The sequence below is a fragment of the Sander lucioperca genome, chromosome 2 (assembly GCF_008315115.2).
Source record: "Sander lucioperca isolate FBNREF2018 chromosome 2, SLUC_FBN_1.2, whole genome shotgun sequence".
Classification (NCBI taxonomy): domain Eukaryota; kingdom Metazoa; phylum Chordata; class Actinopteri; order Perciformes; family Percidae; genus Sander; species Sander lucioperca.
In genome coordinates, this window is record NC_050174.1 from 47457521 (window position 1) to 47472941 (window position 15421).

The 15421-nt window shown below is 38.4% G+C and overlaps 1 protein-coding gene across 2 annotated transcripts in view; it reads right to left on the bottom strand.

Annotated features, from left to right (window-relative positions):
* adam9 (ADAM metallopeptidase domain 9) overlaps positions 1–11072 on the bottom strand; it is a 37033-nt gene extending 25961 nt beyond the window's left edge. Inside the window, exons 1-4 of one of the 2 annotated variants that reach the window (XM_035999049.1) lie at positions 10982–11072; positions 10728–10905; positions 10534–10697; positions 373–473 (exon numbers count right to left, since the gene is read on the bottom strand). In XM_035999049.1, the coding sequence (XP_035854942.1) occupies positions 373–473; positions 10534–10615 (183 nt within the window). In that variant the 5' untranslated portion in view covers positions 10616–10697; positions 10728–10905; positions 10982–11072. Of the gene's footprint in view, positions 1–372; positions 474–10533; positions 10906–10981 lie in introns of both variants that reach the window. The other variant, XM_031309305.2, reaches the window with a different exon arrangement.
* Between the last annotated feature and the right edge of the window lie 4349 nt (positions 11073–15421).

Sequence of the window (15421 nt, forward strand, 5' to 3'; positions counted from 1 at the left end):
GTTGAAGATGTGTATTTGTGTATATTTACAATAGTACGGTGGAGTGCTCAACGTACTGCAGATTCAATGGTGGAAAATCGTAACCGTATGATGTGAGGGGCTGAGGACAGAGAGGGGATAGCTGGATTTTCACAAACCGTGAAGCCGTTTGTTTTGCCTTTTGTAGAAAACTAGCTTTAAAGTAAAGAGAGATAAGGAGCTGCTGGCACAGCGATGATGAGGTGAGGTCACACAGATAGGAAGTGGACCTGACTGGTCAGCTGTTTCTCTGCGGAGTTTGTTTCCTAAAGGTTAAAGGTCACACAGCAACCACAGAGAGGATAACACAAACCAGAACAACACACTTTAACTAGAGTACAAAAAGCTCAGTACCTGATTGGGGAGTCTCCCGTCCACGTCCCGCCTCAGCCTGCCTCCTACTGGTCGAGGGACAGTCATCTGATAGGAGGAGAGGTGTTCTGTCTGCTGAGAGTCTGCAGAAGGAAACGGACCGTTGACACAGCTGAGGAACATTGAAACTAATCTGATTGAGCACAAAACAGACAGTTATCAGACAAATCTAATGCAGTAAAGTGATGCAAGACATGAATAATCTTACTGAAACTTATGTTTTAATAAAAATAACACATCCTGAGGAAGTTTGTCACCTCTCGATAAGGTCAGACACCCCTCCACCAATCAGAAGGCTTACTCAGAGAGGTAACCATGACAACAGTACTGGTGAACTCAAAGTCGCTTGTTAGCCAATTTTTTAAATTGATCCAGTATTTTATATATATATATATATATATATATATATATATATATATATATATATATACACACACACACACACACACACACACACCCGGTCAAAAGTTTGGGGTCACTGAAGAAATTTCCATTCCACTCCATTATAGACAGAATACCAGCTGATCTGAGTGGGTGGCTGATCTTTAATGCAATATCTACATTGCCCATTATCAGCAACCATTCATCCAATGTTCCAAAGGCACATTCTGTTTACTAATCCGATATTATTTTAAAAAACTAACTGAGAAAACATTGGAGAGCCCTTTTGCAATTATGTAAGCACATAATGTAATCTGAAAACTGTTGCCCTGGTTAAAAAAACTAAAAGAACGCAACTGATCTCAGCTAGTATTCTGTCTATAATGGGGTAGAATGGAAATTTCAAAGTGACCCCAAACTTTTGACCGGTTTGTCGGTGTGTGTGTGTGTGTGTGTGTGTGTGTGTGTGTGTGTGTGTGTGTGTGTGTGTGTGTGTGTATGTATGTATATATATATATATATATATATATATATATATATATATATATATATATATATATATATATATACACACACACACAGTGCTGCTCATAAGTATATATAGTATTCATACCCATGCTAAAGTTGACTAAAAAAAGGAATAAAAAAATCATCTTTTGGAAATTGATCTTAATGCCTTAATTGAGATAAGATCCATATCAATGCAAATCAAACCAGCTATTAGGCTAACTGACCATAAAACCATGCCAATCTCTAGGTATGGTGAAGGGTATGTGATGATGTGGGGCTACTTTAATTCCAAAGGTCAAGGGAACTATATCAGGGTGCATAGTATCCTGGATCCATGAAATAACTGGCCTTTAAAAATACAAATCTGCCTTCCTCTATGGGAATTTAACATAGGGGTATGTATAATTATGGCCCCTGTATTTTAAGGAAGAACATTTATTTATTTACAATACATTATTCATTCACAAAAAAAAATGGTGTCCTTAAAAGGTCGGATTTTTCCTCATTTTTTTAATTAATGCATTAAGATCAATTTCCAAAAGATTAATTTTTTATTCCTCTTTTTAGTCAACTTGACCATGGGTATGAATACTTACGAGCAGCACTGTATATACAGTGAGGAAAATAAGTATTTGAATACCCTGCTATGTTGCAAGTTCTCCCACTTAGAAATCATGGAGGGGTCTGAAATTGTCATCGTAGGTGCATGTCCACTGTGAGAGACATAGTCTAAAAAAAAAATCCAGAAATCACAATATATGATTTTTTAACTATTTATTTGTATGATACAGCTGCAAATAAGTATTTGAACACCTGTCTATCAGCTAGAATTCTGACCCTCAAAGACCTGTTAGTCTGCCTTTAAAATGTCCACCTCCACTCCATTTATTATCCTAAATTAGATGCCCTGTTTGAGGTCGTTAGCTGCATAAAGACACCTGTCCACCCCATACAATCAGTAAGAATCCAACTACTAACATGGCCAAGACCAAAGAGCTGTCCAAAGACACTAGAGACAAAATTGTACACCTCCACAAGGCTGGAAAGGGCTACGGGGAAATTGCCAAGCAGCTTGGTGAAAAAAGGTCCACTGTTGGAGCAATCATTAGAAAATGGAAGAAGCTAAACATGACTGTCAGTCTCCCTCGGACTGGGGCTCCATGCTAGATCTCACCTTGTGGGGTCACAGTGATCCTAAGAAAGGTGAGAAATCAGCCCAGAACTACACGGGATGAGCTGGTAAATGCCCTGAAAAGAGCTGGGACCACCGTTTCCAAGGTTACTGTTGGTAATACACTAAGACGTCATGGTTTGAAATCATGCATGGCACGGAAGGTTCCCCTGCTTAAACCAGCACATGTCAAGGCCCGTCTTAAGTTTGCCAATGACCATTTGGATGATCCAGAGGAGTCATGGGAGAAAGTCATGTGGTCAGATGAGACCAAAATAGAACTTTTTGGTCATAATTCCACTAACCGTGTTTGGAGGAAGAAGAATGATGAGTACCATCCCAAGAACACCATCCCTACTGTGAAGCATGGGGGTGGTAGCATCATGCTTTGGGGGTGTTTTTCTGCACATGGGACAGGGCGACTGCACTGTATTAAGGAGAGGATGACCGGGGCCATGTATTGCGAGATTTTAGGGAACAACCTCCTTCCCTCAGTTAGAGCATTGAAGATGGGTCGAGGCTGGGTCTTCCAACATGACAATGACCCGAAGCACACAGCCAGGATAACCAAGGAGTGGCTCTGTAAGAAGCATATCAAGGTTCTGGCGTGGCCTAGCCAGTCTCCAGACCTAAACCCAATAGAGAATCTTTGGAGGGAACTCAAACTCCGTGTTTCTCAGCGACAGCCCAGAAACCTGACTGATCTAGAGAAGATCTGTGTGGAGGAGTGGGCCAAAATCCCTCCTGCAGTGTGTGCAAACCTGGTGAAAAACTACAGGAAACGTTTGACCTCTGTAATTGCGAACAAAGGCTACTGTACCAAATATTAACATTGATTTTCTCAGGTGTTCAAATACTTATTTGCAGCTGTATCATACAAATAAATAGTTAAAAAATCATACATTGTGATTTCTGGATTTTTTTTTTTTTGATTATGTCTGTCTCTCATAGTGGACATGCACCTATGATGACAATTTCAGACCCCTCCATGATTTCTAAGTGGGAGAACTTGCAAAATAGCAGGGTGTTCAAATACTTATTTTCCTCACTGTATATATATAAATTGAGCAAGAGCCCTGCAGCCAGCAGCCGCGAAATTGGCTGCAATGTAATCCTTCAGGGCAATTATCACCGTCAACGTACATCCTCTAAAGTGCTGTTTTTGCCAATGTTTGTCAGTCTCAGATTATTATAAGTGTCTGACTATATTATGGAAAGATGGAGAAGTCTTGTTCTGAAATCTTGAGAGGTGACTTGTTGCCGTAGGACAGAGGTGGAAACTATCGCTCTAGCCATGCGCCACCCCTCCCTTAAACCAAACTGAGTATTGGTTTAAGTGAGAACGCGTCTGACACTGACAATATCCGGTTGTGTGCTACATGTGAGAAATAGAAAATCCAGACAATGTCTTGACCCGATTCTCCCGACATTATCCAGAGTTCATATGAGAGAAAAAAAAACGCTTTAGTTTAGCGTTTTAACATGCCGTGTTGCTAGCTTTGTGAGCTGGACGTTGAGGCTGAAATATAAAAAGGATGTTGTTTTAAAGTTCGTTTTGGACTCAGAAAAAGTTTGTTACAAACTGCAGATCAGTTTGAGTTTTTACTGCTAACAGAGAGTCAGGCACTCAGTGTGGTCCAGATTTAGTGCTGCTCTCTCATTTACTGTTTCAGCGTTTTGTCAACATCCAGATGACTAAAACCTCAAAACTTCAAAATCTTTTCCCTGCTACCTGAAACGACGCGTTGATCTGGATCGATACATCGATATCATCGTGGCAGAATTTGTGATGCAAATACAGTATCGATACTTAAATCGAAACTTGTGATTTAACGCCCTTGGTTGTAGAGGCTCAGTGGTAGCAGGTGAAATACTGTAGCTGTGAAGCTAAATGCTAACATGCTAGTGCTGGTCAGTCAAAAAAGCTCAGGCCATTATACCTCAATTATATTTGCATGAAAACGGATGGATGGAAACACACTTACTGCCGATGTTGAGTTTGACACAGCAAGAGTTAGTGGATTAAAATAAAGTTTCGTTAGTTTGTTTATACTTTTGTGATAATCTAAAAATAAAACATGAAGTAACAAGACAGATGCCCCCTCTCCCTGTTCTTCTTCTTCTCTCTGTTACATAAAGTCTTTGTGTACACATCACTGCCAGCTTAGCTGTGTTAGTTTGTCTCATTTCATGGGGTGAATAAACCCTTTGTGATTGGGTATATGCGTGTTTCTGTGTGTGTGTGGCCCTTTATTTAGAAGTATTTCTGTATGTGATGATCATTTAGCTCTCAGTAACACCTGTCTGTCTGTCTGTCTGTCTGTCTGTAGTATGTAGAGAAATCCAAAGAGTAAACTTTATGGAAATCTAAAGAAATGGTGGCAAAATCCTAAAGCAAATCAACTGATTTCTTTAAGAAAACAGAGAAATGTAAAAACAAATTCAAAAGAAAACTTGTTTTTAAGTTTTTTAAGAAGAGAAATCTAATCTGCTCTCAGTAACGGATGTCTGTCTGTTTGTCCGTCCGTCCGTCTGTCACAAAGCGCAATGGATTCTTGCTTAAAATGTTCCTATGACCATATACAATTTGAAGTAGTTTCACTGCACAATTACTTTACAGGGAAAGTCAGCTCAAATGATATTGTAAATGTCCACATTAAATCTTTTCATTCAGAGGTTTGCAGTAATGTTAAATGTAATCCTGTTCAGGATGACCCTGACTATGACCATGTAACATTTGAAGTTATTGTACAGTTTAAGAAAATTTGTTGGTGCATGTCATTTTAAAAGTTACATGCACCAGTGCATGTACACGTATTTTGCGGCCTGAATAGATATTAATCTAACAGCTGATGCCAGTTATCTCACATTGAAATCATATTTCAAGGAATAGTTCAACATTTTCTGTCTGAGTGTGAGGTTAAGACCAAGAAATAGTTCCAGCACGTAGCTCACCTACAAACTCTTTAGTTTGATTCCATCTCAGTTACTGACAGACTCCACCCACTGAATCACATCCTGTTTCAAACGCCTCCCTCCTACTTTTTCCTCTCAGTTCTTCCTACAGAGGTCACTTTGGGTCATTCCGAGGCTTCACACCACGGATCTCAAACTCACACACCAGCAACGAAACCTGCAGTCAGAGCCACTGAACGCTGGTCCAAACTAATGTTAATGCCCAAAGTCAGATAGTTTGGTTTGATATTATAATCAACAGGGTATATTTGCATTTTATGAGACGTTCCTGTATATTTATTCTAACGTTTTTACAGATTAGAAGATAATCAGATTATTTTCTGCATCAGTGTGTATATGAAAAAGAAATACTGCTCACTTTGTTTGATTGTTATATCATATGAATGTATTTGTTATCCAATTGTAACCTGATCCTGCTCTCTGTTGGTCTGACACTCAGTTAACCCCTGGTGCTCAGAGAAGATCTGTCTAATCTAATCTAATCTAATTAACTCTCGCTTCATCTGTGGACTTTCTTTTCTACCAACAAACCAGAAAACAGCTAGTCAAGGGATCGTAAAGAATTAAGAAATCCCAAAAACACCTGCTCAGGAGGAAATTAGCCAACTCTGCGTCCTTTTGGGCTCTAAGCTGTGTCCATCTTTCAAATACATCTCCGATATTTACTCAGGGTTAGTTACATCTCTGGTCACGCAACTGTTAGAAACATGCCGATTTTTTAGGTCTGGTAGAATCTATCTCCGTTGATCCTGTTCGTTTGTTTACAGCTGTAGCGCACTGGGTTTATGTTTTTTACAGGTATATCTGCCAACCCAGCCTGGCTGTCAAACTGGGCAGTTAATAACAACACACAGGCACAAACACAGAAATTCCGTCACGGAACGGAAATTTCAAAAGGAGAAAATACTGGCACATTGTTGTCAGAAAAGATAGTATTTCAATTAAGCATGTTTCCTTAATATAGGATGACGCATTGGGGTCATTTTTAGATTTATTACAGTAAATATATTACATATTGGACCTTTAACAAAATCTGTATAATACAAAAGTGAAAACTTTAAAAAACAAATCAGGAGAAATCTAAATAAATCTTAAAAAGAACTGAAATGGAAATCAGGGAGAAAATCCACATAAAACTTTAAGAAAGTTTTCAGAAATCTTAAAGGAAATCGAGAAAGAGCTTAAAAAGAATTAAAAAAAAGAAAATGCATAAGAAAATCATGATAAACTTTTGAAAGAACTTTAAAGAAAAAATAGAGTCTCTAAGAAAATCAAGATGAATCTTGAAAACAGTTAAAAAGTAAGTCTAAAGAAATCTTATAGAAAACTTGCAAGACTCCTAAATATAATTTTAGAAAACTAGGACACCCTTTCTAATCCTAGCGCTTGAATGCTACAAAGAAATGCAGTTGGGATTCATAATAGCATGTTACTGATGCCTACGTTTTTACAACAGCAACCCATGCAGATAGGTTGGTGATGCCTGGACACACATATCCGATCTGACAGCGCAGACAGCCTTTCTTAAAGATCTGATTTGAGAAACAAATCGGATTTGCCGGCAGTCGGAACGTAGCCAAAGACAATCTACAGAAACAAAAAGTATAACAATCTTTTTTTCCCTTTCCATCCTGAAACAGAGATCTGGATGTGAATCAACCAAGTGGGTTAATTTATTCTGAACAACAGAAACTTGACCTGACTTTCACACATACACTGACTGAACCAACACCTAACAACCAGCCAATCAGAAGACAACTGAAACCAACACCTGACGTCTTGAACTTTAAGGTTGTTTGTTATCAAAAACCAACGGAGCCCTCCAAACATCATTGCGGTTTAGCTCTTAAAAAAAATATATATATATTCTCTTAAGATCTTTGATGTTCTGACTAAATAACAATGTGTCAAACTGACACTCTGCAGTCTGTACGAACAGATGGAGAATTATATATTGACAAAACTGCAGTATAATTATAAAATCTTATCTAAAGCTTCTTTCAATTCAGAGACAGAGATCAGACATTCTCAGACTGTAAAAACTGAGCTCCTGAGTGATTTTATCTTCAGTCCAAACATTTTAACTTTCTTGAAAATGATAAACTATATTCAACATATTCCAGTCAGTAACTCAGCAAAAGCGCACTTCTGTAAAGGAAAGGTGTGCAGCTGGATTTCTAACACATTCGCTCAATTGATATAAATGCATAAGCTCAGGAGAACTGCTCCTGTCTGGCTGTCGATTTAGGGTCCTAAAGGCCAGCACTGGACACAGAGTGACTGCATCATTTTATAAAATGTGCTCTCTTTTATTATTTATATACGTATTTGCTGCTTCTTGCACATTTGTACTATTGTATATTTGTATGTTTTTTGAATGGTGTGCTGTGTTATGTATATTGTACGTACCTAGCTGTACTTGGGATAAGCCAAAGACAAATTTCCAATGAGGTAGACAATAAAGTCAATCTAATCTAGTATTCACATATTTATGGGTTTTTGTTCTTTTTGTTGAAGAACCTCTGCTGTATGTGACATCAAACTGACACCCGTGGCCACAGCCAGTATTGAGAAACAGACTACCACATTGTCATGAGATTTGTTGACAATAAGTAAAAGTAAAAATATAGAATAACTCTGGACCAGTCCTTTAACAGTTCTGGTCGAAGCTTTAAGTGTGAAAGCAGATTTTGTGCCTCAGAGCTGCAGATTTGTTCATGTTCAGTCTGGAGAGAGAAAACAGAGTGAGTCATCATTCAGGGAAACAGGGAGTGCTGCTCCAACAGAGTGTGTGTGTGTGTGTGTGTGTGTGTGTGTGTGTGTGTGTGTGTGTGTGTGTGTGTGTGTGTGTGTGTGTGTGTGTGTGTGTGTGCAATCACTCAGACTCATTCAGACTCTCTGGATGTTTCTGTCAGTGAACACACACACACACACACACACACACACACACACACACACACACAGTCAGACTGAAGTGTAAAACAGGGTTTACTTCCTGTCAGAGTCGGAGCTGCTGAAGGACTCGGCTGAGAGCCTGGCGGCCGGTGACGCTAAGCTGCTTAACGCTCAACCTGCCTGAACGTGACGCCAGACACACACACACACACACACACACACACACACACACACACAGTAGATGGAAATACACAAATTTTTCACACAGACACACAGATATTTTGTTTCTCTTTGTGCACACACTGTATTTCCACCACACATGGAAGTACCATGCAAACACACACCTGGAGTGCCTCACACAGGCAGCTGTAGTTCTACACTTTGGTGTGTGCCAAAATCAGAGAGATTTAAACGCACGCACACACGTTTTTCTTATCCTTAAACAAACCAGAACAAATGTAAACCTATTTTACAAATAAATGAACCCAACTGGAATACATGTCACTCACATATACACTCACCTAGCTCAACTAAATCCTCCTTCATAAGGTTATAATGTTCAGTTAGTGTTGATTCAACATTAGGACCATTTTGGATGTCGTAGTTTGTGCTGCAGTTGAACTGTATTAAGTTATACTGAGAGGGGTTTCTAATATTTTGTCCACCCCTAGTTATATGAAAGACAGAATAACAGAGACATACAAAGGCGTATTAGGACCATTGTAGGTAAAAATTAATTAATTACGTAGCCAGAGGGGCACTATTCAGAGAAAACATTATTCGTGTGGGCCGTCCACAAAGTCTTGTCTGGCTCTGTAACATGGCAAAACTCACCAAATGTTACAAAATAAAGTTTCCACTCCAGTTCCTGTCATACGTCTATGATATTGTCTATGAAAAAAATCTGCTGATACACCATAAAGGTTTGATCATTTATGTGGATTATGTTTCACATCAAGAGGCCAAAACCCAAACGGGAAATGATATTAATTATAATTTGTAGTCTACTTAATAACTTCTGTCAAGCTAAAACTAAAATTCAGTCACCCTCTGCATATAGCTACTGTATATTGTGCACACTCCGGATTATTTTCCACAGATGAAATATCTTAGTTACTGTGCAACAACAAGATTGGTACGGAAAAATGCAATTGTCTCTGAAAGTCTGTACAGATCCCACGAATCCATCTCCCCTGTAAGAATTGCAGTGCCGGTTGGGCAAACTCACATGTGATGCGCAATTGATCCCATGGATGATGTGTTGTGTAAGTGAACAAGTTGTAGTAGGAAATGAACCCGACCCAGGGAGATGGGAGAAGGCAAGGCAGGCTCAGTGGCTCGTTGATTGTAATGTATTAAAGGAAATGTGCGCAGAATATACATGTGAAAACTTCTGTGCGTACATACTTATCACATTTAAAGCGTACGCCATCTTTTAGTTGGAAAGCTGCAAATCTTTAATACCAGAGGCCCCTGGAGATTGGGCCTATTTAGAAGAAAACAACACACAGATTTGGATGGGTGTGCATCAGGAACTACTTTGTGTGACTATAATCTCAGGGAACTTTAGAGTTTCTTCTTGCAAATATAACACTTTATAATATTCAAGTAGTACAGTGTAATGTAGTACAGCACAGTGCCGTACACTACAGAGTAGAACAGTCAGAGTCCAATGGAGTACAATATAGTACAGTGTACACACACACACACACACACACACACAAGATTTAAATGCACACACACACACACGTTTTTCTTATCCTTAGACAAACCAGAACAAATGTAAACCTATTTTACAAATAAATGAACCCAACTGGAATAAATGTCACTCACATATATACACTCACCTAGCTCAACTAAATCCTCCATCTCACACACACTCTCACACACACACACACACACACACACACCTCTGTCCTGTCCACCCTCCTCACCCTCAGTGTACTCATCCCCACCCTCACTCTTCTCACCCTCACTGTCCACCCGTCTCACCCTCCCTGTACTCATCCCCACCTTCCTCACCCTCAGTGTATTTACCCTCACTGTATTCACCCACACCCTCCTCACCCTCACTGTACTCATTCCCACCTTCAGTGTATTAATCCCATAGACTGTTAATATTAATGGACAGAGCAATGATTGACCCTTGTGTATTTACCCTCACTGTACTCATCCCCACCCTCAGTGTATTTACCCTTACCCTCACTCACCTCTGCAGTGTGAGTTTCCGCTGAGCCACAGCAGCAGCAGGCAGCAGACCTCCAGCAGCTCCACCATCCCTCCCATCTTCATCTTTTAAATGTCACCGGGCAGTTTTCACACAGATAGCCCTTCTCCTCCTTTGCTTCTTCTTGATATTATTATTATTATTATTATTATTATTATTATTATTATTATTATTATTGTAGTTTTTACTGTTGTCTTCCAGCCGTTTCCCCCCGCGGAGCCTCATGCTAAACACCCCGGAGTGGTTTTCTTCCTCGGCCGAGCCATATTCCTGTCCCAGCTGATGATCCTCAGTCACAGTCGTTAGCTAACACTCGGACCCAAAATGTCTCCCGCTGATGTTTCAGTTGTTCAACCTGTGAGTTAAAACACAAAGTGTGAGTGTGAATGCTTTTTCTTTTGAGTCATGTTTCAGTAAAGTCTTTTCCTCACCGTGTGGAGCAGCTATTTCTCTCCTTGTAAACTCGACTGGAATCTAAAACAAGATAGCGGAAATACTCGCTGCTTCCTGTGACGCACTACAAAATAAGACTAGCTTTTATTAAAATAACTAAATCATCGATGTTACCTGGTTAGGGCCTTCTTTGTCAAATTCAAAAATTAGATTGAGTTAAGCTGTGCCTGATTTGATTCCCATACTAAAACTATTGCCCATCTGTTCTGGAAATGTATACGTGCCCGTTAACTGTAGCAAGATATTTGTAGATTTATCTTGGATAGGCCTAATCTGCAATTTTGAACTTTTACAAAAAATGTTTATTTTTATTTTTTGTGTGGCAAGGAAGGTCCCATGAGATACAAGATTTCCTATTCCAGGGAGTCCTAGGCGGTTTTCTAAGATTCAACACAATATAGGGTTGTGTTTTCTAATCAATTTCATTATATTTTTTGCAAAGTTTTACATTCATAAATGTATTTCTAATTTTTTTTTCTAATATTTATAAATAAGTATATTTTGCTGATAATACTTCTTTACCTTTACTTAAGATATTAAATGCAGGACTTTTACTTGTAATTCTTTCTGCATTGATGTCGGCGTTGGTTATTTTATATATTTGTGATTTGGGCTACCATGCTCTAGCACTTTGATCAACGTGGGTTCTTTTTAAATGAGCTCAATAAGTATTTTTATTTACTATTTACTGTAACGCATACATCTTACAGCTTTGTTTCATTAAATTTCAGAGCTGGAGCAAAACGGACCTCTATTTTGAAGTCAAACTAAATAAACCAGAAGTCATCCACATCAATGCACTCCGGCTGAAAAAAAAAAAGCTTCAACAGCGCATGCGCCACTCATCGGACTGTACAGTGAAGCAAACCGAGCGCTCCATTGTTCACATCATAACTTTATTATAATTTGATCAGGAGGAAGGTTAAAGTGTTCGAAGTTCGACCTTCACAAAAAAAACAAAAAACACCGGGAGGTCTCGACATTTGTTTCAAACGCACAGATAAACCTTTTTGAGCCCTTAGCCAATAAAAGGGAAGAGTTTGTAACAGTGGTCGCTGATTGGCTGAAATTTAAAGCCGATAAAGAGATTGTGGTGCGTTCATGTCCCATATCCTATACGGTCTTTAAATCTTTCAATTGAATGAGTTACATGACGTAAACAGGTTTTTTTTTTCAATTTAAAAGATTAAAACTAAATCCAAGTGAACTTTATCCTGGAGAATACTATTAATTGACAGACATATTAGCAGCACATTGTCTCTTTAATCATTTAAATAGATTTCTGCTGTGAGATGATGGTAACACCATTTTCTAACAGTTCAAATTTACAATTTAATTCAGAATACTTAAAACAAACAGCTCAGAACCCTGCATCTAATGACAACTATTATTGCAATCAATAGAATTATGAATGAGTGATTTAGTCTACAGCCTGTCAGAAAATACGTATCAATTAAGATGTCTTGTTTTGTCGAAAACCTGAAAATATTGAGTTAACTGCATGTCATTCCCCCTCTCTCTGCCCTTTCATGTCTTCAGCTGTCCTATAAAAATAAGGCCTAAAATGCCCAAAATATAATCTTAAAAATAAAAATGTAGTTAACTGTGAAATAAAACAGAAAATCTGAAGCTGCAACCGGAGAATGATTGGCAGAGTTGACATATCACATAAACAATTATTCAGCTATAGTTGATTTTCTGTTGCTCAACAAATTATCAATTATTTTCTTTTGTGATTACGCAGAAATAAGGACCCCACCATATATTTTCAAAGAGACAATTTCATGACTGTAAAACTTAAAAAGTCCATTATATTTACATCAGCGTTAGAGCTGAAACTACTTTGGCTCAAACAATCAATTGATTACCAAACACTTGCTGGTTCCTGCTTCTTAATTGTGAGAATTTTCTGCTTTAATCTTTTTTTATATCACAGTAAACTGAATAGCTTTGGTTTCTGAACTATTGGTTGGACAAGACGACATCATTCATACTAGGAAACGGTCATGGGAATTTGTCACCCTCTTCTGGTATTTTAGAGACAAAACATTTCATACAAGACCAATAAAATCATCTGCAGATTAACTGATAATGAAAACTATTGTTAGTTGCAGTGATAATGAATATATCAATTAAGAAATCTCTTTAGCAACCCTGTCTGCATACTGACTCCCAACCGAAAGAAAATGTAAATAAAAACTACTTTAAAAAGGGACATTTTTAATTTTTTTCAGTAAGATACTAATAAATATATATATATATATATATATATATATATATATATATATATATATATATATATATATATATATATATATATATATATATATATATATATATATATATACACACACACACACACATATATACATACATATACACATACATACATACACACACACACACACAGTACAGGTTTCAAGAGAATTCTTTTTTATTAACAAAGGATCCAATACAATAAAGGCAACACATATATTCTTGTAATTTCTGTCAATATACAAAATATGATACAGGCTTTTAACAGCCACAATACACAGATACAAATTGGTTATGTTTATGGAAATTATTTGCATGCCAAAGGTGACAAAACATTAAAGGGGAACTATGCAGTTTTTTATAGCTTAATTTACCAGAGTCATTGGAATGGTTATATGACTGTTTTTCGGGTTGAATGGTGGTCGTCCTGCTCCCCCCTAGCGCCTGTGAGCGGAAAAACCGCCCTTGCAACTTTGGGCCGGCGAGCCACCGACTTCAGCGTCAGGAAGTATCGCGTGATGTCAGGTCTCGCAATGTAACGAATTGCTTCACGGCACTGCACACATACACCATGGATGTCTTAAGAGAACTACACGCCGCTACTTTCTTTCACTGTCTATGGCCGCTACACGCCCCCATCCAGGAACCGGCTAGCTATAAGAACAACGTAGCGATGGAGTTTTTCACACTATCGTCATGGCTGAGCCGGCAAAAAGAAGCAGAAAGCTAAGAAAGCATTGTCGGAGGAACAGAGAAAGAGGAAACGGCAGACTGACCGAGCGAGGAGTCAGACACGAGTAAACATCGGACCTGTGTTTTCAGAATGGCGAGAACTGAGACAGAAGCCTGCAAATCCCATGCTGACCTGGCATTCTTGCTGTTGCACTTGTAAGTATCTTTGATCAGAAACGTTATCTGCCACAGAGTTTCTTGTCAGCTTGATGTTGGCAAACGCAAGTTGCTTCTTCTATGACAGCGTTCTAAGGCCATTGTAGGAAAAAAGAACAATGTTACCGACCCGGAAGAGAGAAGGGTAATATGTCAAGAAAAACCTCAGTGGACGTGGCTCTGTGCGTTCGCCGGCTTCTTTGAAAACAAATGCACATGACCAGAGGGAGAAAATGGGAGGGGGGGGAAGAGTCGCCAACGAGTTTTCACAACAGCATTTGTCAAATATCTATTCTGAAGCTGTAGGGGGAGCTCTATAGAGAAACCTGCGAGCAAAAAGCGAGAAAACCGATGAAATTGCCTAAACGGCATAGCGCCCCTTTAATTCTTAAGAAATAAAATGGTACTTCCTTCAATGCTGGTAGTTACATACTATAGGTAAATTACAAATCAGTTTTAGAAGCACATTGATCATGTCTGAGCAAGAGGTTAAGGAAAGAGTCTATATTACTGAGGTGTTGTTACTGTGTCAAAGTTAAAGAATAAGTCTGGACAGATGGACTAACTCACTGTTCGTTTTGGTGTACACTAGGGGTGTGCAAAAAAATAAAAAACGATCACATTCGTATCGCGATTCAAGCTCTACCGATTAAAAATCAATTCATAGAAATCCAAAAGTTGATTCTTTTTTTTCCGTTTTGTAATGGCGTGTATGCAGAAGTAGTTTAGTCGGCGCAAACAATGGCAAACCTCACAGAAAGAATTATTCACCCTGCTCCATCCTCATTGAAGGCGAGAGTTTGGGCACAGTTTGGCTTTCATAACCTCGAAGGGGAAGACGGAACTTGATAGGAATCATGCTATATGCAGGCTTTGCAAAGCGAAAGTTTAGTATTCTGGAAACACCACACACTTGAGAACTCGCATGGTACGCCATCACCCAGAGATTAACATTAAAGACGTGGACGAACAACAACCTAAAGTACCTAACATGCCAGTCAACCAACGCACTCTTTCAATGCTCTAAACGAAAAGCTCTTTTTATTTAACAATTTTATTTTATACTTGAATTAAATATATTTGAAAGCTGGCCAAAGCTTGGCACTTTGCAGTTTTTAGTTGCAAAAGTTTTTATTTTTGTATGAAGACATAAAGTAATATCAAACTACATTTAATTTGTTGTTTCTTTTAAATTGTGTCTACTGCAATCACATGGGAAAAGTAACTACATTTACATACTGTGAAAAGTTTTTTTTTTTTTTTTTTTTTTTTAA